We start from the raw sequence: 27,867 nt of genomic DNA on the forward strand, positions 1-27,867 counted from the left end.
TACTTGCTTTACTGCTGTCCAGGATGGACCCCAGAGTTCTGGGCAGCAGCAAAAGAGCTGCCTACCTCACCCCTCTATGGCCCATACTGAGCGTGAGACAAAGAACTGATAGCTTTTAAGTTTGTACAGTCAGAAGCATCACTACCTTCCAGGAAGAAAACCTCAAGAGATTAGAATTTCAAGCAAAGAGGAGGGCACTACCTGTTTAAACCACCATGAGACTGCAGGCAAAAACCTACCTTTCTTAATCGCCTTCCCTTCAGGAGTGACAACAGGAAATGGGGCTACTTTGGGCCTCTCCATCGTGTTTGATCCTGTGATGGAACACAACGTGAGTGTGCAGCATTTAGAGGAAACAGCTCCATCTAAATATAAGTTCACTCCAATAAGAAAAAAAAGACAAATATTTTCCTTACCACAGTCCTGCATGAGCTTCTGCCAAGCCAATGTTGATCTTTGCCTTTTTGCTTTGTTGCCATATGGATCTACAGAGAAAGGAGTAGAAGGGGAAAGTGTTGCATTTCTCTTTAATGAAGGCCTAAAGGAACTCCCTAGTGGCACCAAGTTGTAGTAGGAATTATTTAAAGGAAGCCATTGTAGGCATGGCAGCACTAACAAACCATGCCAGTGTTACCCAACAGTAATTCCGGTATTTTCACTGAAACAGGGAATAAACTGACTGCTGCAAATTTCAAAACCCAAACCTCTACTTTGTCAAAGCAGTGTTGTGGATTTCTCATTAATTAAGCCACTACCACAAATCCTGCATTGACCATGGCTGTTCAGAAGCTCATCTTGTTGGAACCATACCCTTTTCATCTGGCAGGTATCTGAAATCCATGGGTTCACTGACTTCCTGGTCCGAGGGCCTCCGCAGCTGCATCTTCACCGTGACGGGCTCGGAGATGTCCCTGAGGAACGGTGGCGTCCTGAACACGATGGCAACCTGGCGGTGAACGTCGGCTTGGGAGAAGGAACCCTTGGCCTCCCAGTTGTCCAGGACAAACCTGACTTCTATGTCATCTGGGTCATGAGAAACAGAAGATGCTTATCAAGCTGGAAAACTGAGAACTTGGAGCAGAAAAGAAGGGGGGAGGAGCAAAGTGAGGAGCCTGACTCAGGATTCAGATGCAAAGTAAATGACTCAACTTTAAAGGCACAAGAGGTGCTGAGATCCCATGAACCTGGAGGCTGTTCCACCCAGCTCCAAAACCAAACCACTCTGAGGTGTGTGGGGAAGGGTTTCAGCCCCCCAGCAGGACAATGGTCATGGAATGTGTCCATTTGGGAAAAAGGGAGAGAAAAAACCTAATCCAGGTTACCTTTCTGAACTTTGTCACACAGCAGAAATATTTCGTCTCCTCCTTTGACGCTTCCACAGTTCTTGTTCACACGACAAATTCTCAATTCTGCGGTGTTGGGAGCTCCTGGAAGCAAACAGGGGGATTTAATGACTTAGAATTACTGCAGCTTTGTCACTGTTGGACAGGAGGTGCTGGGAGTTCAGGCATATGAAGGGAAGGCAACAGCTGGAGGATTGTGACACCCTGAAATCCACACAAAGCAAGTCATTCCATACGAGAAATTCAGCAGCAGGGTCTGATATTCCACAATCTTACAGCTTATCTTCAAACACAAGACACCAGCACTGCTGTGCCACCCGCTCCCTAAGTATTGTAGAGCGGTCTCAAATACTTCCCCCACTGACGTGGTTGTGCTCAGCCCCGCTGCCCTTCAAGCTGCAGAATTCAAAGCAGTTCTGCGGGTGACTGATTACCTGGTACAGACACACTTCTCTGGAAAGAGCTGGGCTAGCAAGTCAGAAGAATTCCCCTTTCTGAGGATCTGGCTGTAGTTCTATTCACAGAGCTACTTGGCCATCCAGCCTCTCCTCTGTTCCCCTCTGCAGGTGTCCAGGAGCAGCTCCATAATTTTGCACCTTCACCGAGGGCAGCAGGTTTCACCCCAAACCACTCAAGCTTCCAACTCCACACTGTGGCTGTACATGAACAGCCCTCAGGATAGCTGAGGATGGACAGCTGCCTCTCAGCTTGAATTAGCCCCCTCTGAAGGCTGCACATTGCATTCCAAACAATCTCACAGCTATGGGCAACCTCAACGGGATGGAGCCACACTCTGCCTGGTGGTATCTGGCTCTGTTGTGGACCAGCAGCTCCAAACACATTTAAAATGTCTGGAACGATCCAGCTGGTGCTGCTTTGACACCATGAAACTGATCCTCCATGAGGCTCCACCACCACAGGCTCCCCATTCCAGACACAGAGAAGAAATACAAAAATCAAAGCTCATGGTGTCAACCTCAAAAAAAAAAAAAAAAAAAAAAACAAAAAACAAAAAACAAAAAACAAAAAACAAACCAAACCAATCTGCTTTAGACTCTCAGTTTGAATCAATTCCTACCCAAGTACAGCTACAGCATAACACAGACTACACCTAGAGCAGAGTTCCTGGTAACCTCTCACCAGACCCCAATTACGTAGTTACTATCTGCAGTTATTACTGTCATTATTATAAGTGGGAGCTACAGCCTCATGTACTACATGACACACACCACTTCATTTGCTGAATGAATCAGAACCCTTAAAGGGAGGGGAAACCAAACAAACCCAGAAACAGCACAGGGCCATATGATTGACAGCGTCATGGTGCACTTTTCACAGGAAGGGTAAATTAAGAATTGTGAGGAAAAGCCTAATTTTACCAATGTTTCACTTCTGTGTGTTTGAACGGCACTCAATAACAGAGAATCACCGAGTGGTCTGGGTTGGAAGGGACCTTAAAGATCATCCATTTCCAACTTCCCTGCCATGGGCAGGGACACCTTCCACTATCCCAGGCTGCTCCAAGCCTCATCCAACCTGACCTTGGACACTTCCAGGGATGGGGCAGCCACAGCTTCTCTGGGCAACCTGTGCCAGGGCCTGCTCTCCTCACAGGGAAGAATTCCTTCCTAATATTCAATTCTAACCCTTCTCTCTGTCCATTTGAAGCCATCACCCCCTGTCCTGTCATTGCATGCCCTTTTGTGAAAAGTCCCTCTCCAGCTCTCTTGCAGTTCTCTTTAGGTCCTTGCAACAGATTTTTGGGACAGTCTCCTTCAGTGAAATCTGTTGTTTTGTCTTAGACAAGGAATTCAGAAGAGAAATCAACACACACAAATGCCAGCAGATGTGGATGCACCACTGTGCTGTCAGCAGGAGCACTGAGCCCGGCACCCGCCTCAGAGTGTCACCTCAACTCCTGCCCAATTCCTGTTCCTCACTCCCCTACACCACACCTCTGGTGACAGATCCCTTGAGAAACGAGCTCCTCACTGAAAATCATGTTGCTTTCAACAAGGGCAGGATAAGATGCATGCTAAGCTGCCTCATCTGACTCTTCCTAAGAGCTTCTGATATGCAACTTGGGAAATTTCTGTTCCAAACCAGTTAACTTAGAAGCATCTGGAAACAGAGGGTGCTGAATTTGAGACACTTGCAGCCTCTGCTAATGGAGTTGCTAATGGCATGATGTCAATATGATTCTTCAGTGTCTCACTATGCACAGCAAGTGGAGACCACAAAGGATGAGAAGGTGAAGAAAATATTGGATTTGAAGTGTCCAAGCTGGTTTTCAGAGTATCTCTTTGCTCCTAATTTGAGCAGATCTGAGGACAGAGCAGCTCTAACCAGGCTGACACTTCTAAAAGAGCTGGGATCTGAAACTGAGCAGGGCCATTCTTTATGATTTGTGGTCGGGTTTATTTACACAGCTGCTACGCTACAGGGAGGGTTTTGGGTGCCTCCAGTGCTGCCCACAGACACCCCAGCACCCGCCCCTGCTTCCCCCACCGCTCTCAGCCCCGGCCTCTCGTGGCTCCGCTGGGACTGACGTCAGCGCATGACGAATAATCATGATTTGGCACATTTCTAAATGGCATCTGAGGCAGAGCTGCAAATCTGGTACATCAGTTTTTATCTTAGCCCTGATTATTTCAGTGCAAGGGTTCTCAGTGACACAATGCTCACAGCTCCAGCTTCTAGATCATTCTGGAGGAGACTCTAAATATATCAGAGCCATCTGAGTTCATACTCAACATATTCACAATGGTTTGTGTCCACATCAACACAATCCTAACAACATCAGGAAATGCAGATCTCATTTTAATGAGTACTTTCTACTAAAATGAGGATGTCAAATATTTAGCACGGAAACACTCATGGTGCAGAAATGAAAAATGCTGCAGGAACATTTTTCAGGATTGAGAGTTCTTTTGCTACTCTGCTCCTAGAGAGGAGTCCAGCACACACTGGGGGCTAAAGTCCTCAGCTGCTGATGCCCTAGGGATGTCCAGTTTTGTGGAATGTGGAAAACAATGCCAAGAAGGAGTGTCACGTACTTCTGCACCTTCCTGGAGCATTACCAAGGACTCCTCCATTTCCCACTTGTACAGTGAAACAGCCACCAACCAGGACACAAAAGGCCATCAGACAGTTTCCCACAGACATAAATCTCTCTTGCAAGTCCCATTCCAGAGCCCTCACAAGGCAAAGGCAAGACTCCTCAAGGACACAAACAGGCTCCAGAGGACTCTCTTGGAAAGCAGATCAGCCTTGAGGCAGCCATCCATCTCACTGCTATCACTTTAATCACTTGGCACATGAGGCATGAGCCTTTCCTTGCAATCACTGCTGCTGTGTGTGAACAAGGGCTGGAAAAACACCTGCATGTGAGTCCACGAATGCCATGGACAATCATCACTCTGGTTGGCCAACATTTCACCCTGGGATCATGTTTGAATGTCTGCTCACTGTGACTTGCCATGTGACAGTCATGCACCTGGCAGTCCCGAGCCACAGAAGCAACCCAGAGCTGGCACAGACCTCAGGAAGCTGTCATTCCTCATCCCAAGCTAAAGACAAAAAGAAAAGGGAAAAGGAATAAAAAGGCATTTGGCTGAGCTGGTACTCACTGTTGTCATAGATGGGGTTGGAAATCAGAGGAGGAAGGGCTATTGTGTAGTTGCCGTGTTCGTCGGGAAGGAAGGCTTGGAAGCAGAGTCGGACGACGTTGAGGTCGTACTCGTCGATGTTGTGCAGCTGCTCCTCGGGCACTGAAGGACAGACAGAACCAAGGGTCAGTCACAGAACCAGCCTGAATTCTTTACCAAACTGGGGATGAGTCCTCACCAGTAAAAGAGATGGTGTTGCCCAGGCACATGTGCCCATAGGCCGCGGCAGCTGGACAGGGGCTGCATGAATTAATCCCTTGCTCATAACAAACGATACTGAAGCCTTTAACGCTTTCCCTGCACCCAACAAGGTTCAACTGTCTGAGCTCTCCAGCTGTTTCTTGTGCCTGGCTTCCTCACCCTGCCTGCCACAACAGTTCCATGTATCTATAGTTTAAAAGTAATTTTTTATTCTTCTTTGCACGTGATAAAATTAATGTTGTTGCCCAAAAGAAATATTTTGGTACAAAGGGATCCTAGGATCTCATTAAATATTTTCTGCAGCACTGAGGGACTTTGGGTACATGGTATCATTATTTTCCTCTAGGAACTGAGATGGAAAAAGTCAGAAGGCAATTCCTGGGGCAAGAATGAAGCTGAAACAACAGAAAACCCCTCCCCACCCCACTACCACCAGTGTCACAGCTGTACCTTTCAGAGCAGGGATTAGTGGAGCAATTAGGATACAGATCTGTACACAAGAAGGAAAGCCTTGCTGGAAAGGATCAATTTCCTTGCATATTCTTCCCAGTGTAAACCCCAGCAATGCATAACCCAAACTCAGCATTTCAATTTTGTTCACTCCTTATTTTAATTACAAGACACAGGGCCTGGGGTATCATTACTGAACGTTTCATGTATTCCCAGCTTAATGGACAATTGTGGGAAGAGCAGCCCCCTCTGAATTCAACACTTTCCTTTAAGGTGTGACACTAAACCATTATGTTGGCATTCAATGCTAGTAAAAATGAGAAACTGGCTTAATTTTACTTAAGTAGAAGTTGTGATAATTAAAATAATTGCAAGTGTTTCTGTTTCCCCAAACCCCTCCCAGCAGCAGTTCAGCTGTTTCACACTCCTCACAGTTACTCAAAGCCAACATGTGCCAAGCCAGCAGATCACCAGCTCTCCATTCTCCTCCCTTCCCTTTCAAAGTGCACTTGCAAGAACAGAAGATTAAACGTGGCTGTGACAAGCAGCCTGGGGACCACGCTGTACTGATTAGATTGCCTACTCTGACCTTTAGCATTTATCACTGGCTCAGGTCTCCACCCTGCCACAAGTGGGATTCCACAATGCCCACTTGAGTGGCTTCCTCCTTTTACCTTTTGATAAGTGTGAAATTGTGTGATGAGCTCAGAATACTTTCCACTGGGCATTTTGAGTCCTTCTGGTGCTCTGAATATCAATTTCTCCTGGTCTCTTGTGCAAAGGGAAATCAAGTCACCTTTCCCCTTTACAGGGCTGTGATCTGCAATATTCCAAGGCAAATACGACAGCAAGTACAAAACTAAGCAACAACTTTGTGAGCTTCAGAACTGCTGAGGCCCAGGGGAGTTCTGCCTGTGAGCACTTTGCAGGTTGGTGCTGACTGTGTCACCAGACACACAAAGTTTTACGCTTTAATGCACTTCATTAGTTCACCTGCTAACCTGAAAGAGGATCTTTAGGAAGCAGGTTTGGAACTGACAGCTCCTCAGCCTGACCCGGATTTGGCTGACTCCGCAGCCCAGCTGCCTCTGGCTATAGCCTGATTCAAAGAACACAGAAAGAAAAGTGCACTTCCCAAAGTGCACCTTGCAGGAGGGCTATCAGGAGATCCATGCCCTGACATCATGGCCAGCTCCCAAGGACACACTGACATCAGGGCTCACGTTCCTGTGCTGCGTTAGCCATTGGTGACCATGTGGATCCCTGCAGAGACCCAAGGGGTGCTCAAACCTCTTCACAATTAAACTAAGCACAGAGATTCAATACCTTTGCTTGAGTAAGCTATCTGTAGATGGAAGCTGAGCACAAAATCTGGATCTGGCTTCTGACCCTGAATCCAAAGTGAGGACTTTGTGGTTGTGCAACCAAAGCCCTCTCTCACACTAAAGGAGCTTCAGCCTTCCACAGGGAAATGTGTCTGCTCTTCAGAAACATGTAACAGCAGACTGAAGCCTAAGAGTACTCTATAAAAGCAAAAATACTCTCGATATGGAGAAAACTAGCAATGCTAATGTTCAAATGATGTAATTTCCTATGTTATCCAAACTTGTGCAAATTCCCAGTAAGTCTGTTTCACACCTGACACAGAAGTGGTGTGCCAAGAATGGCACGGGACAGAATCACTGTGTACAGCTCATTCTATTGCAGCAAAACCCACTACTCCTGATTTGCATGTTTTTGTAAGCGATTTCATAGACTCTTTAAAAATCTGTCATTTGAAAGAGGAAGTGTTCAGTCAAGAGTGATTCCTCTTGGGTTATTTTTAACCCAACAAGAAGAACACAACAGTGTAAAAAAAGGAGAACAAGACAGCTGCAACTCCATCTTGTGATGACACGCTTTAAAAAAGAGAGACACCAGATTCCATGTGCATAAGAAGAAGTGCACAGCTTTCACCAATTTCAAAACAAGACAATCATCCAAAAAAAACAAAATGTTATTTTTAACAAACATCTAATCCCGCTCCCTCTGAAGTCAGTTTGAGAGCAGCCACTAACTTGGAATGGATGCTGGCTTACACCTTGGGAATATTAAAAGCAAACAAAGCTGAGGGAGACAAACACCCTGAGTAACGCCTGGAGCACGGCCGGGTGGAGGATGGTCATGTCATCCCATCTTATTCCACCAACTTCTGTGCTGAAGGACAACAGAGGGGTTAAACCTGACAAACCTGAAGTCATTAAAGTTAGGAAACACTGTCGAAGATTTGGGAATGCTATGTACTGGAGAGGAGGAGCCCTCCATCAAGCAACTCCATCAAGCCCTGCAAGCTCCATACAAGCAGGATTGAAACCAGGGGCATCACACACGTGAAGTAAAAACATCACCCCATGTGGCACCTTGAGGCCACAGGTGTGGAGAAAAAAGGCTCCAACACAACACATGAACCAAAAAACCAAAAAGGGAAGAAGTTCTCTGGTTTTGGCAAGGGTTCAACTTCCTCTTCTGACTTCTGCTCGCTGTGTGGTACCACAGCTTAGAGTCTTCACATGGATCCAGCTGAAAGAGCCCAACCAAAAGCCTGGGTATGTTCCTCTGATGGCCCAGTCTAATTACAAAAAATAGCCTTAAACTGGCAGAAATCCTTTAACTTACTAATCTCTGCACACAGAAACACATGAAGAACTATTTGTAAGCTTTACAAGTTGCTTTCAGAAGTAACTCACAGAAATTAGAATAATATTTTTAAAATAACTAAAATTCTAAGGTAAATAAGGACTATGATGTCAAAAAAGTCCATAAAAACACCAGCAGCACCATGGTAAAAGAAATCCTACAATTTCATTGTAGATCTGCTTACAACTCTTCTGAACAAAATTCCGGTTCCTCGACTTTGCTAAATAATTATCTTGGAAATAATTCCCTAATCCATTGTCTGCTAAGGTGGGAAGAGACCAATACAGTCCCAGTGTGGGCAAAACACCCCACGTGAGCTGAACTGTGAACTCCTTCCAACCCAAGCTGGCTGATCCAGGCAGCTCCCAGGCACCAAGATTGGGTTGTCCCTGTCTCCAAGATTTTGTCTCGAAAATCCAGAGATACCCTGCTGGGATTCCACTGAATTCTACTGAGAACCTGCTGGGTTTGTTTCTGTAACACAAAACTGGAGACTTTTTGGGTTCAACACACCAACATGCGAGTCCAAGTTCGGACACAAAATTAAAGATGCTGGTAACGTCAGGCCTCCTGTTTATTAATTTCTAATTATAGTTTTATAGGTTTTTTAGTATTTTGACAGCTTTCAACATCCAGCAAGGCCAATAAAATATCATTGATATGATTAAATTAATGGGAGATTAATTTGTTGTTCACTCATACGGTTGTTGTTCACTCATACGGTGATGCTTCAGGGAAAGTTAAAAGTTTAGAATAAACATTGAAGAGAAATGATCAAGGGTTTGGTTTTTTAACTGATAATGTGACACCTATCAAACAGCAGATCCCTCACACAGAGCCCGTCACCCAGCGAATGATGTCAGCCTTCTGGAGTGGGCAGAGCTGGAGGCATCTCAACTTAACCTGCATGGAAACTTCCAGGGCAATGTGGTGTGACACAGTCAGAGAGGGGGCTCTGTGGAGAGCACAGCTCACCCTGCAAAGGGACATCCTGTGACCTTCCCCTGTCAGTGAGGGGCTGCAGGGGCACATGAGCCACATGAGATGTCAAAGAGAATTACCTTCCACAAGTTAAAACACCCCAGAGATCACACATCATTAATAATCATCACACATCACTCCCCACATGTGTGGGGAACACACATCATTAATAATCATCATGAGCTGTTTCTCTCTTACGCAGATGAGGGTTTTTAATTTAGGGATATGCTGGGAGCTCAGTTTCATTTAAGGGATGACACAAAGGTGGTTTGCCTCCAGGGTTTTGCTCCTGGAGTACAAAGATACCCCCTTTGGCCCTGATACCGACTGGGCAGTCTAACTCGGTCCATGCCAGAGGTTTTGCTGCAAAAGGTGGCTCTGCCCAACCTTTCCAGCACTGCTCAGGCTGGCTTAGCTCTCATGTGGTCAATCAGATCAAGGAACTGGTCTGGCTCAGAACTATCTTGCCAGAAGGGAAGAGGAAAAGGCTTATTTTCAGCCAGCTGGTTCCCACGACAAGCAGCCCTGACGCAAGGGAATTGGTGGAAGCAGAGCTTCTTCCAGAGCTGCTGCTGATTTACACCAGGCTCACCCAGGCAGGGAAATGGGCTGCAAGTCACAGGTCCCTTTTGGTGCCCAGGAGGTCCATTTCAGATCCAGCTTATCCCCCCAGCCTATGTCCCTGCTGCAGCCACAGCTGGGCTGGTGTAGCCTTTCACTAACACTTCCCGAGGGGTAGGATCATGAAATGGTCTGGGTTGGAAAGGACCTTAAAGCTCATCCAGATCCACCCCCTGCCATGGGCAGGGACACCTTCCGCTATCCCTGGCTGCTCTAAGTTCTGTCCAACCTGGCCTTGGACACTTCCAGGGATGGGCATCCACAGCTTCTCTGGGCAACCTGTGCCAGGGCCTCACCACCATTAAAGAATTTTCTTTGTATATTCAACCTGAATTTCCGCTCTTCCTGTTTGAACCCACTATTCCTTGTCCTATTACTACAGTCCCTGATGAAGAGTCCTGCTGAAGCTGGGAACAAGGGGAGGGAAGGACTGTGGCAGCACTGTGTTTCTTCTCCCAATACACCCACACCTGTTTTATTCCACTGATATCCAAAAAAAGGTAATTTTCAATCAATTCTGCAGGAAAAAGAGAAACTTTTACGTGTAACTTGAAATAGAATGTGCATCAGCAACATCTATTTTTCAAAAAGCAAAAACTCAGGGAGTTAATGGGTGCAAACAACTAAAATTCAGATGACATTCTACAGTCAGTAAATGCCCAAACTTCTAGGGACACATTTCCCCAGTTTACAAAAGAAAGAAATGCAGGGGAGGCAAATGGCCTGGTCAAGGGAAGAGCTGGAAATACAAATTAAAACTTTCAAAACTCAGCACTTGTTTTGCATAGACAATGTTTCTCGGGCTTCCTTTCCTGTTTTAAGTTCAATGTGAAAAAGGTAAAGTTGGAACAGATTTAAATGAGTGTATCCATCAGCCTTCTACATTCCTGATACCTTTCTTTAGCAGTTTCTGTTTCTATCATAAAAAAAAAAGTCAGCATTTTTCTCTTGCTACTTGGTAATTTTCCTTTTTAAACAATTTTAAAGCAGGCTGTCTTTTATATTAACACATGCATTTTGGAATAAGCAGAAAGGAGCATTTTCATGAGATCAGAGGAACAAAGGGCTTCTCAAAGCTAAGAGCTAGGGCCATGCCATGATCAGGACATGCAGCTTCCCTCGAGTGGGTTTGCTCTGTGCCCCTTCAAAGGTGATGACTCTCACTACTAGGATTTTACACTTCAGGATTTAACTGGGGGGCTGCACATTTGTTTTAGTACAGGAAAAGAAGCTTAAAGTTTCTTGTGATATCCGAGGAGATCATTACAGTGGACATCTTCAACCCATTCCCACTGCCAAGAGCCACTCATGTAATCCATGGCTCCATAAAACTCTCTATGGAGCCAGCACAGGTGGAGAGGGGCATCCTGGGGATGCCACGGGAGAGCGGCAAAGGAGAGGGGGTTTCTCATGGAAGCAGTGCTGGAGGAAGCTGCAGCACAGGTGGAGAGGGGGATCCTGGGGATGCCACGGGAGAGCGGCAAAGGAGAGGGGGTTTCTCATGGAAGCAGTGCCGGAGGAAGCTGCGGAGAGGGGACGGCGTGGGCAGGACGCGAGCGTGGCGGGGGCGTCACGGCACAGACGGTGACGAGCGCGGAGCCGCCGCGGGGTCAGCTGCTTGCGGGTGGAAAGGGGAAACGGCAAAGGAAACGCTGCAGAGGCACACGTAGACGTGTTTAGGTGTGGGCTGCAGGGGAGAGCCTAAAAATGAACTGCACGCTCCTAAGCACATGAAACTGCAAAGGAGCAGGAAGTTTAAGCCTGTGGCAAGCTCCAGGGAAAGTCAGGTTTTCCCCGCTGATAAAAACTGCCTGGAATTCGGTGATTCTCACTCCAAGACAAGTCTGGGGTTTTCATGCTGCCATGCATTTGGCTAGAAAAAGGTCAGTCCTCTGTAACACTGCACTGAGTACAGTTTTTCCATAATTTAAAGAAAACACTTAGGGCTTTTCCTCATTGACAATTAACTCCAGTTGTTATTAACTCAATTGTTGTCTCTATGTCAAGTCACACCCACTCACAAAAGCTCTTAACTGAAAACTGGCTCTTCTTTTAATTTGAGTTGGCTGTACATCAGACAGTGCATGGGAAGACAAGGATATGGCACAACTCAACAGCTCCTAAAAGAAAACAAACACCATAGAAAGCAGACATGGACCAGCTCCACTGGAGGAGTAACTCTGCTCCTTCGATGCTGTGCTATTTGTATCATCATCACCATGCCAAGGAGTACCAGTTTCATGTTAGGCTGCCACTGTGCCCCATTTCCCTGAAGTGCTTAGAGATGAGAGACAGTAGGGATTTCTAGAATTCTTGAGATTATTAGAGGAGAAAAATATATGGCACATGCTTTGGGAACACCACAGATCACGACCACAGTGTGGAAACAGCAATTCCCTCTCTCTCAAACAAAGCTAACACAAGAGGAGCAACCTGATTGCAAGTCATCCAGCCTAGTGAATGCACACAGCTCCTAGAGCCTGTGCTGAACTTCACAAATGCTGTCAGCCAGGACTGGGAATTCACAGGGAGACAGCCTTACACAGGTACACTTGCACAATGACTCCAATGCTGCACCTCCAGCTGGGGACACGGCAGTGATCCGCAAAAAAGTTCCAATCACCCAGGGATTCTGAGGTAGGCATCAATTGTTTAGGGTCAATACTGAACCTCTCTTCCCCAAAAGGAGGCTCAGGATAGGGAATGCTTGTTCCAGAAGAAAGTGAGAAAGAAAAAAGAAAAGCCTACCAACACACAAGCACCCTGAAGGCTCATTTTCCATGAAGTTTCTTTGATGATGTCATACAAGAAATGAGTAACACCAACTTGCGACCTGCTTAGAGGATGCACAGCTCTGGAATGTCTCTAAAACAGGGAAGTCAGATGCCTTTCTGAAGACAGAGGTAAAACACAATGCAGGATGGATTCAGCACAGCCTGCACAATCCTGGAAAATGTACCAACACTCCTCTGACCTTAAAAAACAAACTAAACCCCTACATAAAACTTTCAACCTTGTCAAGCAGTGAACATTTGCAGTGATTGCTGCTTGCAAAATGCTGTTCTGATCAACTAAATAAACACGTAAAAATATTCTTGTCACTAATCCTGTTTTATTAGACCTTGGTCCCAGGCCTTTCTAGGCTCTGCTCAGCATGGGACTGCCCTGGAGGCCTTTCTCAAGTGGCTCTGCTTTGTGCTGACATGTTAACATGCACCAAAGGGCAATGATGCAGCTGGGGATTGCCAGCGGCCCCTTCTCAGCAAAGCCCCTGCCCAGAGCAGGCTGCTGCCCTGTGTGTCACCCAGGCAGGCTCTCCACTGCTGCCAGGGCAGCAATGTGGCCTCCTCCACTGCTGGACTGGTGGGAAGCAGCCCAGGATCTGCCCAGATGCTACCGAGCACAACTTTCTGTAATCACCCAAAATTTATTAGTGGATGCGGAGTTAAGTGCCAGCAACTGTAAAAATCTACTTCCTTCTACAGAAAAGTTCCCCTTTTATTGTTTGAAATCAAGGTAGATCTGGCCGAGTCAAGGCAACATAATTCAAACCCTTAAAGTGTTTAAATTGTGCTGATGAACTGAACTCTTGTCAAAATACTGTGTGCAAACACTATCATGACTAGGGTATTTGTTCAGATGGGCCATCAACCTGATTCCAAACAGCTGCTCTAAAATTAAGAAAAATATCTAAGACATTTCTTATTCTGTGATAAATTCAGCATCCTTTTTTTTGTCCCAATTCAGGGACATGTATTTTTAAAGCCAGCCAGAAATCCAGCTCTCAACTCTCCATAAAGGATCTTACCTGAATATAGTAAGAATACTGTGGGTATTAGAAAACCCAGTGAAGTGTCTGGAGAATCTCCAAGCTCCTGCTTATGGAAATACATTACTACATTGACACTGCTTAGCTAATAATTTGGGGGTATTTATGCTTTTCAACTAATTCCCCCTACTTGTGCCTGCATTCTGCATGTGCTGGTCCCACTGCAATTGGCCGAAATAGTTTGCAGTGTGTTCCCCACCCCCCCTGTGCAGAGAACTTGGCAGTTAAATTGCTGTGAGGGGAGTTGGTTTAGCAAGTTGATCTGAAGGGAAACCACTCTCCTTTTTTAATTTTTTGTTTTCAAGTTGGTTTTCCACTGGAGCAACTCACTGTGGGGCCATGCAGCCCGTGTGTGATGGTGTGAGGAAAGTGGTGGGAGTGTGTGAGCAGGGATGGAGGGAAGAGCAGGATGACTCCTTCTGAGAGCAGCCCACAGATCAGTCACATCAAACAAAACCTTGTGGGCAACCCATCACAGGTGTGGTTCTGCAGCAGCAGGTCCTGCCTCTGACCTTGATGAGCCCAACCACAGCATCACAGGATGGTTTGGGGTAGAAGGGACTTGAAAGATCATCTTATTCCAACTCCTGCCATGGGCAGGGACACCTCCCACCAGACCGGGCTGCTCCAAGCCCTGTCCAAACCAGCCTTGACACTGAGATCCTGCTGTGGATTTCTGAGCTCCCATGCTGTGAAATCAAGTGAGGGGCAGTTCCTAGTGGGCTATCAGCCCTCTGACCTGGTCACAAGAGACACAGAAAGAGAAGAGACGAGAAAGTGGCAAGTGAGATTTGTATTGGCTTAAGTTGTTGCAGTTATGCTAATTCAGTCTTTTACTCTCATCACTGCCAAAACTGGGGAAATCCAACTCCCAAGATGCTTGTAGAAGTTTCCAGGAAAGGTTTCTGCTGCTATCCCATTCCTTCTGTCCAAGCAGCAACTCAGACTGCTGCTGGGAATTACAAAAACTCAATATAAAAAGAAAAAGGGCAACTATCCAAATAGATTCATCATGTGATGACTGGGAAGAAAGACTGGGAGGGACACAGAAGGGGAAGACTGCTTCTCAGAAAGAGATTTTTTGGAGGAAAAAAATAAAGCTTCAACACAAAAGCAAAGGCAGGACAGGACAAACAAAACCCCATCACCCTGCCAACAGAACCAGCTGATTTACACTCACCATTGAAAGGGTTAATTTTCTTCAAGATTCGTAAAGAAATGGATTCCTTCAGTTCTTTCTTCTTCACACACTGAATGCCCAGGTTCTGAAAACTGAAGCACATGTGGCAAGATTTCAACAACTAATAACATCTTCAGTGTAGACCATTAAATAAAATATTCATAGTAATTAGTGTGATAACATCCAGTGTAAGAAATAAAAAAGCTTCTTTTGAGAAGGGTGTACAAGACCTGAAGAGCAAAGATGCTGTTTTTCCTAAAGTAAGGGCAGACACAGAAGCAAGAAAAAACCCATAAAATAAAATTCTAAATAATTTACATTCTTAAAAGTATCTCTATATTAAAATTTATTACTCTGCAGTAAACCTACAGCGATTAAAAAGCTAGATACTCACTCTTGGGTGATTTATAATGACAATCATTTTTGTAATCAATAAACCTGGTAATTTGCATTAGTTAAAGGATTTGCTCTCCTGCTTTTATCAAGGAATGTAAATCTTAAACACTATTATAAAGGGGTTTTTTTAAAACAGGTCAAAACAGGTTTTTAAATCTCAGATAGTTATGGAAAAGTTCTGAAGAGCTGCAGCTCCTCCTGATTTGCATAAAAGTGCAGGTCACCCTGATGCAGGAGGTGGGGGGAGTCCCAGGCAGGCTGACTCTTTCCCACATGGAAAAACCATGACATCATCAAAGCTGAGTGGATGTAAAGCAGGAAGTTAAAAAAAAAAAAAAAAAAAAGAAATAATCAGTGTTTCATGGTGTTACAATAAGCTCTGAAGATGGGTTGTGCCAGCAGGCATCTTTCTCCAGAAGTTCCAGACATTTCCCTTCCCTTGAAACTCTACAAACCTTCTTTGCTTCAGCAAAAGAGCATCTTACTGCACCTAAAGACAGTCCTTGTTCCTGCCAAGAGTGCTTGTACACTTCTGAACAAGCCTATCCTAGCACGATGTTAAGTTTAATTTCCCTAAACTCCCCTGTCTGCACCCAACACGCTGTGTTCAGAGGTTCCCAAACCCTCTACCATTAGGCTACACTTCCAGAACCTCTGCTCACTAGAGGAAGGCACAGGCTTCCTTTGCAAACTGAACATGATGTGACCTAGAGGAAAATAAAACACAGCAGCATCTCACAATTCACTGAAGCACTTTGCCTTCCTATTGTGGCTACTGACATTCAGATTGGGACTGTACCTTGATGAGCAATCCCATTTCCGCCTGCTCCTGGAGGAATTACTTTCTTTAGGGCTTGATCACAGCACACATTCTTTCCCCCACCTGAGAACACTCACTGTATTCCACAGATTGTTTGAAGCACACTTCAAAGTCCACAAACAGGGGCAGTTCCTTATTATACCCCCAAACGAAGCCTCTCGTGGACAGGAGGCTTTTCAGCAGCCCGAAATTGCCAGATTATCAATGTTTTCTAAGCCTGTGCTGTCACAGTGAAAGTGCGTGTTTAGCCATGCCTAGGCAGAGGCTGGGTCAGAGGAGGAACTGCTGAGAGCCCCAGCAGGGCTGTGGGGTTTCACATCGATGGGCGCTGACAGGAAGCAAGTGAGATAACGAGAAGAGAGAGAGAGAAGTAGGAAGAGAGAGAGAAAAAAATGAAAAACATCTAAAAAACCTATGATATCATCCTTGTAGAGAGAAGAAACTAGGAAGTAAAAATTTGAGTACACTGGCAGCCCCACAAGCTCTGACTTTCCTGCTCTTCCCTTGATGTCTCGGCCAGGGAGGGCTCTGATCAAGTTTGGGCAGCGGTACAAAGATCATTATACCACAGGTAGAACAAAATGCTTGGGAACTTTAAAACATGGGGAACTTTGAACAGCAGAAAGCAGAGTAATTACTCAGAGCAGCCCAAAATCTGTGATTAATAATTCCCCTTCTACTAAGAAAAAAAAAAAAAAAGGATTTTTGCTCAATTTGGGATGCTCAGCAAGAGTAAAGAGCCAGAAACACTATTGACAGAGGACATCTGCTCACTAGTACTGGATGAGGCTTTTCTCCAACACAGACACGAAAGGAAGAATGTGAAGGTTGAGTCACCAGCCACAAAAAGGAAAATGACTTTAAACATCCAGATCCAATTATGGATCATACTGTTCTTTCATCTTAAAGCAACCAATGATTTGTTAAAAAAAATGAGTGTACCGATGCTGGAAACATTTCAAAGGGAATGTGTCAAGCCTCCTCCCATCAGGACCTCCAATGTCAAACACAAAGCTCACAGTTTCACATTATCAATAAAATGAAAGCACTTACTATTCTGTAGGATACTTACAGTACTTACTAACTTCTGTACCTACTTACTATTCTGTAGGAAACTGAGAGGTTCATATCCTAAAAATATTGAGAAGAATTCATGGATGGAGCAAACAACTACCAGTGCCTGAAGCGAAACAGAGGCATAGCATTTTGCCAAAGGACAGGATTTGATGCAAACATATAATGGAGATGAAATCACAATCTGCAAATAAATATTTGCAGAGCATCTCAGTGGTTCTTGGCATCACATCCTGCAATGGCCCCTCTAAAAAGCTCGCCTCGTGCCTCCACACTGAACCTTGTGCAACCAAATGCCAAGAGGAGAAGCAATCACCAGGGTCTTCCTGCATTCAGTGATGGGAACACAGGGCCAGAAAAGGCATTAAGCAATCAGGTTTTTCTGCTTCGGATCAGCAGGCACAGAGCTGAGGGGAGGAAGTGGGATGGGCCAGAACAGCAGACTTCCTTTGACCTTGGCTGAGGAAGCTTGATCTGAGAAGACTGAGGGGAAGCTGGTGAATGGATGGTCAGGGAAGGTGCAAGGTCCTGTTAGAGTTTAGGATATTTGCAAGCCAGCGTGCCCCGTGCCACTGGAATGCACTGCAGCACATCTGTGATCCCTTGAGCCTGGGCTGAATGTTAAAGAAGTATCTCCACTGTTTATTTCACCATCAGTGAAATAAATCACCACCTTCAAAATAGTGTCTTCAGCTCTCTCCTTTAATAGTGTCCTACTGACTAAACCCACGTAAACATGGAGTAATTTCACCAACACCAACAGAATCCCATTGGCCTGAGAGCTGTGTGTAAGAGCTACTTATACACTGAAATATTTACCTGATTTTCTTCCCCTCAGCTCAGTTATGCTTACCCCAAACCAACAGCCTACTTCCATATTTCCTACATTGCAAACTGTGAACCACAAACAGCTTGCAAAATTCGCCTCTCCAGCAATAATCACTCCATGTTTGCTGCAGCTTATTCTGCTTTTATTTTTTAACAGGAGACTGGGCAAACTTAGAGGAAACAAGATCAAATACAACTGTATTTGAGATATTCTTAATAGCACTGAGAAATGTCTTGTACCCATCCTGAGTTTTCCTCTCTGCATCCACAAGCAGATCCATCCCTGGCACACTTACTCTTCAGAGCTGGGCCTGAGCAGAATCTGTATTCTCACTCAAAAACCCCCAAGAGAAACAACAATCAACAACAGTGACAGTTGCTAACATTTCTAGATGTGTCACAACCACTGTTTTCTAGATTACATGATACTCAGCCACTACAAACTTTCTCCAGAAAGTCCAAATATAATTTCCATGGAAGGTGTGAACTTCCCTCATCACCACGAAGTACAAATTCTAATGCTGTTACCCTTTCTATTAGTCATCATTTTTACATGTAGGAAAGAGTCATGCTCAAGAGTAAGATGCATTAATGAACAAGGCTAAAAAAAGTAAGTGGGAGAAAGGAAAAAAAAAAGACATTGGGAGAATGGTTGAAGGAAAGAAAAGGGTGACAGGAAAGAAAAAGCTTATGTGTGGTATCGAAAAGAGAAGGAAATACTTCCAAGGGAAGTTCCCTGAAATGGATTAGTAAACTACAGCAAAGACAGCATTGTAATTGCTCTTTTAATCATTAATATGAGTTTTAAAACACAAGATTAGCAAATCACTTGCACAATTAATCAAACTCCCAAGCAACACTATTACTCACGACAGGACTCGCCGTTCTGGCCCGAACTCAGCTTCATAGTAGCCATCTTTGCAGTCTTTTCCAACCAGATCATGGGGGTGTGGCTTGTAGGGTTCATTCTTTGTTACCAACGTAGTTCTTATTTTGATTTTTCCAAAATAGTTCAGAATCTACAAAAAATGTGGCATATTTTCAAGGATTTAGGTATCGGTACCCTCCTGTTACAGAAAATCCATTTTATCCTGAAATGCTACGGAAGAAACACCAGAGATATGCAGGTGACCATACAGAAATGTTGCCTGAAGAAGAAGTCTGCCTCCAAAGATTCTGGGAAAAAAACTCATAAAGCCTCAGGGATAAGGATACTACCTGTGCATGGAACACTAAGTAGTGAAAGAGGATCTTAGCAGATACAGCATGACATGACACATCTGACAATCTGACACAGCATGACAATCCCCTCTGAAGTTGTTGGGTTTTTCCCAACTAATTCTCAGATGAGTACTCAATCTTACATTGAGGCTTGGCAGTAGCAAAGTCTCAAGCTCCTACCAGAGCTTTCACAGCAGTAATCAGCCAACTCAATGAGCCTTTCTCAGGTGCATGAAAGCAACCTCAAGCTGATGGCTACCAATGAAGTCACCGAGTGTGGGGGAGTGTAAAAGGAAAAAAAAAAATAAAGGAAAAATAATTTGCCTTAATTGTTTGACACATAAAAACTTGAAAGCAAATACAAGACTTACTCAGGCACACGTTTGTGCAGAGGTGAGCTTTCCTCCTCCACTTCCCCTGCCCTATAAGTAACAGTTCCTCCCCTTCCTTTCCTCCTCCTAAGACTCCAAGGATCCACCATGTATCCTTTTTAGTCAACACTTCAAATCTTTAACTCAAACTGTGCTCTTTTACCTGTCATCATCTGTTTGCATCAATCTCCTATTTGGCTCCAGTCTTCACGCAAGCCATGGTAACTTTTTACCCTTAAAATGATACTTCCACTGCTCCTTCACTTTCTTCAACCATTACATCATTTCTCCCTCATTTTACACGAGGCCCCATGAACATGAAGCCTGATCTAGCTGCTTTTGGTGCTCCAGTTCCCCCTTGATGTTCATCTTCATAACCACACCATGAAATTTAATCTCTTCCTAGTCCCTCTCTTCACATTTCCATCTCTAGAGGGGACTCCCCTGGAACCTAATCAGCACTAAAGCCTCCCACGGGCTTCAGGGAGGCAGGAATTCACCTAGAAATCACCTGCTATCAGTACAATCAGCTCTGTCATCAATAGTCACCTTTCAAAAGAACAAACCTGGCCAGGCTCGCATGGTCACATACCCATGTCCCATCTCCTTTGGGTTCTGCCTGGCCTTCATGTGTAGCACAGTCCAACAAAAGAGGAATCAAGGCTTGATTCAGCCCATTCAACTTGTGCTCTGACACCGACTTAAGCTGAGAGTCTGTGCAAGCCTCTACTCTTGCCAACAGCCCACACAGTTCCTTGTTCAATTGGCAGAGTGCTGAAAAAATGAGTCTGGCACCATGTCCATTTCCTGCATTCCCTAACCAAATCTGGCACTGTGATAGTCAAAGGGAAACCTTCTTAGTTTCTTCCCTTAGTAATTCTGGCTCCAGGGCTGAACTAGCTTCCACAGTTGCTTTATGCAATAGAGACTTGCTCTGCTGCTCAACACATGACTGCCAGCACTCTCCTCAAACCCTCCCTCTTAAAGAGCTTTTGTGCCTCAGCATAAACCATCTCATATTTGTCCCATTTCACATCTTCTCTATCTGCTAATTTCCTGCTGTGATTCCAGAGACTCCATTTTGGGCTCCCCATTTTTTTTTTATGCTGGCGCACTGCAAACATAGATACACAACCTCTGTTCCTGGGCAAGAAGATGGCAAGTGCTCTTAACTTCCCATTTGAGTTTTCTCCTCTAATCTCAGCTCTGACAGACTTCCTCCAAACTGAAAGAGATCAAGGAAACACTGGCAACTTAAACATCAGAAAGGGGATCAGAAATTATTTTCCCTTACCCTACCTGTCCAGGGTCTCCTTTGTCCAATCTATGAAAGCTATGGCCCAAGTGGTTCCTCCATTCCAGCTCTTCTGTCTCTGTCTTTGTCCCTGGTTTGATCACAGCTGTCAGGGCTCTTCTGAATCCCTCTATTCTGGCTTTCCCAACCCATCCATGGTGCAACCACCCAACTCATCACCACTGCAGACGCTCTGAGGACACAGTTCCCCTTTCTGAGCTCATCCATCACGGGTGATTGTTCGCTCGTACAAAACGCCTTCTTTCATGTTGTGCCCAGCAATGTTTCAAAGACTTTCCACATTTTGTAGGTAAATTCCTTCGACACTCTCCCAAAATTCATGCTGCAGTCCAAACCTTTAAACCAAACCCACGTCACCTAAGAAAGCAGAGCAAACCTGCATACAGAGAAAGCTACTAATGAATGGCTCCCAGACCTTGAGTTTTCACTGCATCCCCTCTAGCAGCACTTTGTAAACCACCTCTGCACTTTCTCCTCTTTCTGCAAACCAAATCTTTTTGTGACCAGGAGCAAGTAACTCTTTTCCCACTCTGCTGCAACTCCATTTGCATGCCAAGGAAAGAATCCCAGAAGGTGAGATGAAAAGCATTGTATTTACTGTGCAGAGTCCAACACATAGCTATGAGCACCACGATAATGTGGGCAATGGTAATTCCCGGATAAAAGCGGTATTTACCTGGATGGAAGGGAAAGTCTTATTGTTTTCAGTACTGTGTTCTCCTGGAATGCTGCCTGCTGATCTTCCCTCACATTTGTACCTGAAACGCATGCCCCTTTGCCTGGGTTGCTCAAATATTTCAATGTAGGGCTCAGGGCCACCTTAAAAATAAAATATTTTCAATGTTAGGACACAGTAGAGCTCAAAAAGCAGTAGAAGATGCAAGAATTAGAATTTCTAGACTTTTGATTCACTTTACCATCTTTCCACGTGGTCTACCCTATCAGGAAATCTACTCTTTATTTTCCTGTACATGCACATGTTGAAGGTGGGGTACAAGGGAAGAGAACAGATTTGAATGAAACACCCACAGTATCAATGCCATGGAAGTAATTAGCAAAAAAGACACCCTTTCCTCCATCTCATCTAGAATTCAGCTTCTTATAACCATCATAGAAGACATGTTTGATGAAAGAAGATTTTATTAAACAAAACCCAAATCATTATTAGGGATTTCTCAAATTATTATTCAACATCTTTAGGAAGAATACAGTTATAAGAATGGCTGTCCTCTCCCATCACGGGTACTGTCAACTGCTGTGTTCTCTTAAGCATCCTCTGAAAAGGAAGATGTTTGCTCAGAATTCATTGATTTAGCTCCTATCACAGTGCAGCAGAAACTATTCAAATTATGCAAAAAAACCCATGCTCCTACTGGGTGGAAGCTCACTATCACTGTGAGCTCAAAAAATACCTGATTGCTTGTATTGAATTCTACATTTTGAGCTGCCCATCTCCCATGGGGCTGGTTTCTAGTTGCAGTATCTCCCCAGACAATGAAACCTCAGAAAAGATATTGGGCAGTTGTCAGAAGGAAGGTTTTTAGGAAACACAGAGTGATAGCTGAGAATAAGAGACAGCAGAACTCTTAAATGGGGTGGTTAGAAAGATATTAACTTAGCAAGAGCCTAAGTACTTTTCAAGTGATGTTTTACTGACAGACAGTAACAAGCTATTTCATATATCTCATTGAGAACATCAAACAGGACAGTCAATCAAACAGTGACAACAGTGGGATGGCATGTGAAAAACAAACAACAGAGGCTAAGTAAATATTGTTGAAGTTGAATCATCACAGTGCTACACAATCAGAAGAACGTAGCTTATGGAAATGTCTACTGAGCTCTCTGTCATCTTCATATAATAGCATCCTCCTCAAGCAAGGCTGAGCATCACAAACAAACAGGACAGACAATATCCTGTGGCACAGCACTGAAAAAAAGTGCTTGGACTTCAACATAATAAGCAAAACAGTTATTAAATATATTGAAAGTGCTGAAAGGGTAAAAGAACCCCTACTTCCTTTTGCCCAAGGTCTGTGCTGCCTGTGAATCCACAGCACATGGGTTTTGGCAGAGGTGGATTCCAATCCTAACTCCATAATAAAGCCTTCTCTTTTTGCTGCACCTACAATGGTTTAGGCACCCCTGCCAACACAAAGTTCGAACTTTATGCCTGGGATTTGCTGATCGCAAAAGATTTCTAGTGCTGCAGCAGTTCATACCCAAAGTAGGAAAATATTATAACCTAAGAGATAAAGTAATCAAGAGCAGCAGAGAAGGGATGGATGGAGAGAACGACATCTGAGATATCACCTCAGTCTGACCCAAATGCACATTTATCTGTCACACACCTACAAGCAGGGGTGGAACTGCATCTGCCACCGTGTGAGAGCAGCTCTTATGCTGGGATGGTCTTCAACAACTGGAGCCTCTGAAAAACCTTCAAAAGCACAATGCACTTCCACTTGAGACTGTGTTTGGGGACAAAACCTTTGGGAACTGTGGCTCAGGACTCTTTATGGACCTTTATAACAGTCAGTCAAAATGCAGTTTCTAAACTGATCACGTCCCATCAGGTAGATTTTCAAGAACTTTCTGATCACCAGCCATGAGCTGTCACATTAAATACACACTAGCCACTAGTCCAGGTGCAGTTCCTCAGGAGGATTGTCCCTTTTCCCCCAGCCCTTTACCTAACTCTCCTTTAGATGAGCTATGCATATTTTCTCTTTCTGGAAAACAAGGGAAAGGGAAGGCAGGCATTGATAACAAAAAAGCCTAGAAATGATGTAAAGCTGGTTTCAGAGAGAGCAGAAGTCTGAGCCTCTCGCAAAACCATGCTCACACATCTGTGTATGGCTGTTTTAATTTTCACACTTCAACTTACCTATGCTATTGCATTGATCAGCACAAATACAGACATGTATCCATATATGATATTAAAAATCTGTTTTACAAGTTAAAATGACCACATTACAGCAAAGTGCCTGCTAATCTGGCACTAATCTGGGAGATTCTCATGCTTACATAGCTGCTAACCAGACATGCAGGATATCCACAGACCTGCACGTGGGTGCAGGTCAGAATTTTTATTTGTCAGAACTAGCCAGAGCCTCGCTGCTCAAAACTACACGAGTGCAGTCACTTGAGGTCTTTAACTCTTGGTGCTTTAACCAACAATTTCCCTTCATGATCTATCAACACTCGCTTGAGAGAGCTATTTTCTCACCTATCAAGAGCCCTTTATTTTAAGACTCTGGGCTCAGTGATCTTTACAGGGCTGTGGTCGAAACAAATGTCATTGAAGGTAAACCCACCGCTCAGCAGCAGGTGTGTTTGTGGGAAAGTAAAGCTTGGTGACGCGGCAACCTCCAGAGATTAAACATTAAACTTCATTTTGTCTTGGCTGCCTCTCTCTCTATTCAAGAATAACGTTATAATCTCTGCTGTGATTATCAGTGTCGTCATGTTTTGTGCAGAGAGGAAACACATAGAAGTGTTTGTGAGAATGAGAGGTATTACCAGCACTCTGCAGCCAAGTGTCCCGTGTTCCCTATTTCTGTAAATCAGCAATGTGCTTGTGAAGTGGCACAGCTTAACTAGGTTACAATCTGCTCTCACACACACACACACACACAGAGGTCTGTTAGCTCCCACACAGTCACTACAAACCTGCCCTCCTCAGGTCTCGCTTTATGTGTCAAACAAATGTGAGATACGCCAAAACCCAAACTCTCACTAATTCTACAAGAGAAACACACAGCTATTCCTATTTATTACCGGCCTGCCCACAACTAATCCATAAAGCATTTGAAATGGAAGAAAAAAAATCTAGCTAATCCTACATCTAAGTTCTTAAGAGTTTAATTTGTCTTTGTAATTAATTCTAATTGCCTATACACATGCTAGCAATAGAAACATTGTTCTACACATTATAACCTGCCTGTCATTCTTTTTGTTATTGAATTGCTTTTCCCCCCTCCTGCCCTGAATACAACACTGAATAATTTTAAAGAGAATATAAGAGATCGAGTGCATAATTATATATGCAAGGCAAGGAGGCAAAAGCAATGACAGCTCCGAGAGTTCAGCAAGGAAAAGAGGTAGAAGCAGTGACAGCTGTGAGAGTTCAGCCAGTTATGCTCATTCAAGAACTGAAGGGTGTTTTATTCTCACATTTTGAGCAATACAAAGAGGAACAAAAGGACAATCCCTAAAACTCGAAACAGACTTCCATCAGACCTCTTCATGACAAGAAACCTGTGATAGTTTGAAGTTTAACACAGCCAGTGTCATGGGGGAGGAAGTGTGACACGCTGCCACCAAGCAAAGTGACAACCCGATCAAGGGTTCTGTCTCATTCCTTTGCTCCAAGCAAGCAGGCTCTGGAGGAACTGCCCAATTTGTCATTTTCTTGCACGGCCAGGAGTGCCCGGTGAACAGACTTTCCATCAACATCTGTGTGTGAAAGCAAGAGCAGCTGTGGGTCTTTGTGGAAGATGTGAAAGTATCACCCGAAACCCTCCGGCCCGAGGTGACTGCAATGAGACACAGATGGGAGAAGCATGGCTCTTTAACTCTGATGTCACTGCTCTGAACTCTGTCAAATCCCCAGTGGCACGAAGCCTGTCACTTCTAAAAAGCAAGAATCTATCCACTTGTAACCTTCTGCACCACCTCAGGCAAAGCGGGAGGATGGCAAAAGCTTTGTTACAGCACACCCCAATTTAAGCAAAAGCAACTGGAAACATAACACGATTTGATTTGAAAAACCAGTAATCTACCTATGGCTCCATAAACGGCACAAATTCTAACAGAGACCAAACAACGCTCACGAACTTCCTTTTTACTATCGTGTTACATTACAAAACGGCAACCAAATGAAAAAAAAAAAAAAATAACCGACAAAAGCTAGCTAGTACCAGGAAGTTATAAAATTCCCCCGCTGAAAAAAATTCCTTATCTGGTTCCTAATTACAATGAAAATACATAAAGACACGAAGGAAAAAAAAAAACAAAAAAAACAAAAAACACAAACCCGAAAGTGTTCTCTCCTGCTTCATTGTTGCCACTTTAAAATACATCATAACATTTAAAGCACAAGCCCAGCTGTTTTCTCTCCATGTTGATAGTTAGTGCACCTATATATTTATCAGGAGTGAAAGTTCATACCTTGCTAAGTGGGAACAGAACACACACTTATGTTCTGAAAAGCAGCTTTGCCTAGAAATACTATTCTAATTAGTATAGCCAAGTTTTAAATTTAGGGGTTTTTTTTTAACCCTAAGGAAGATACCAGAGAGACACCTCCCGAAAGGATGACAAACTCGGTTTAATTTAGCCTCTAGAAACTTAATTGTGCATTTTGTTGTAATTACTCAAAGCACGATTCCTTATCTGCATTACTTTGCATTTGTGCCATCACTATTTCTCATTCAATCGCATTCTCACAGCCGAGTTCCGATGAGAAAGGGATCCTGATGAGCACGACCCAACCTTCAGCCAGTTGTCTCCATCCCAGAGACCCGCGCGCTTATTTAACACCGAAACGCTCCCACTCCACAATTTTAAGACCTAAGAAATCCATTTGAAATCGAACAGCCTCGTAAGATCCCGTCGCGACTCATCCCAACAACCCATCGCCGCTTCAGCCTCGCAGCGTAAACACCCGACGCGACCAGCGAGGGAGGGCGGAGAGTGCTCGGAGCCCCCCGGGGCCGCCGCCCGCGCCCCCCGCCCGGCCCCGCCGCTCACCGGCCATGCTGACAGCTCCGCTCCGGCCTCTGCGCCGCGGGGCTCCGGCCCGGGCCGCACACCTCGCAGAGACACACGCACGGCCGCGGCTGCCAGGCTCGCCGCCCTTTTCAGGGGGAACTTCCCGTGGGGCGGGCGGGCGGACGTGCGCGCTGAGCTGCGGGGCGGTGCGGGGCCGCCCCCCGCCCCGCCCCGGCACCGGCAGACCCCGCTCCGGGACTGCAGCTCCGCGGGGAGGGCAGGCACAAGTGTGTCCTCCAGTCCTGCCCTGCCCGGTAGCCAAAAGTACGAAGGGAAAAGTTCAGCTCCTCTGCTTTCAGAGCAGGGCAGGTACAGCGAGAGCCTGCTTCATTCCGTACCCTCGCCCTCGCAGGGCATCGCTCCGACACCCCCGCTCTGTCAGCCTCGAGAGACCAAGCGCTCTCCTTATCCGTCTTGGGTGCGTGGAGCCTGGTGCTCAGCCCAGGGAAGGGAAAGCTCCGGGGAAGACTGTACTGCAGCCTCCCAGCGCCTACCTAAGCCCCTCATGGGGTTTATAAGACGGACAAGGATAGATTTTACCAAGGCCTGTAGCAACAGGGCAAGGAGGAATGGCTTTAAACTGACAGAGGGCAGGGTTACATTAGATACTGATAAGGAATTCTTTACTGTGAGGGTGGTGAGGCAGTGGAACAAGCCTAGCCAGAGAAGCTGGGGATGCCCTATCCTTGGAAGTGTTCTGGGCCAGGCTGGATGGAGTTTGGAGCAGCCTGGCCTAGGGGAAAATATTCCTGCCCAAAGCAGGGGGTTGGAACAAGACAGGTTTGAATGCCCCTCCCAGCCCACTCTGATTCAATAACTAAGCTATACATACTAGGGATAGACCAAGATTGCAGGTAAGGTAAGAAATAATCACCTGAGCCCATTCAGTCACAATGATCAACTCTAAATCTACCAAACCTTTGGAGCATCCCAGATCCTGCACCTCACAGCTTGGCCCTGACACAGCGAGGTGAAGCCAAGGAGCTGGACACTGGGAACAGCCCCATGTTTGGATCAGGTGGAGAGGTCAGTAACAAACAAACAAATCTGGGGGCAAATTAAAAAACACCTGAAAAAAGAGGAACACAAAGGAACAGGAAGGCCACACACACCTAGCT

The 27,867-nt window shown here is 45.0% G+C and overlaps 1 protein-coding gene across 1 annotated transcript in view; it reads right to left on the reverse strand.

Annotated features, from left to right (window-relative positions):
- The window catches only part of REL (REL proto-oncogene, NF-kB subunit), a 29,925-nt gene extending 3,052 nt beyond the window's left edge, over positions 1-26,873 (reverse strand). Inside the window, exons 1-9 of the mRNA XM_068186121.1 lie at positions 26,729-26,873; positions 21,651-21,793; positions 18,938-19,086; positions 14,950-15,041; positions 4,973-5,113; positions 1,323-1,427; positions 811-1,023; positions 417-485; positions 240-314 (exon numbers count right to left, since the gene is read on the reverse strand). Coding sequence (XP_068042222.1) covers positions 240-314; positions 417-485; positions 811-1,023; positions 1,323-1,427; positions 4,973-5,113; positions 14,950-15,041; positions 18,938-19,086; positions 21,651-21,793; positions 26,729-26,735 — 994 coding nt within the window. The 5' untranslated portion in view covers positions 26,736-26,873. The remainder of the gene's footprint in view (positions 1-239; positions 315-416; positions 486-810; positions 1,024-1,322; positions 1,428-4,972; positions 5,114-14,949; positions 15,042-18,937; positions 19,087-21,650; positions 21,794-26,728) is intronic.
- Positions 26,874-27,867: the final 994 nt, after the last annotated feature.

The sequence above is a fragment of the Anomalospiza imberbis genome, chromosome 3 (genome assembly GCF_031753505.1).
Source record: "Anomalospiza imberbis isolate Cuckoo-Finch-1a 21T00152 chromosome 3, ASM3175350v1, whole genome shotgun sequence".
NCBI lineage: Eukaryota > Metazoa > Chordata > Aves > Passeriformes > Viduidae > Anomalospiza > Anomalospiza imberbis.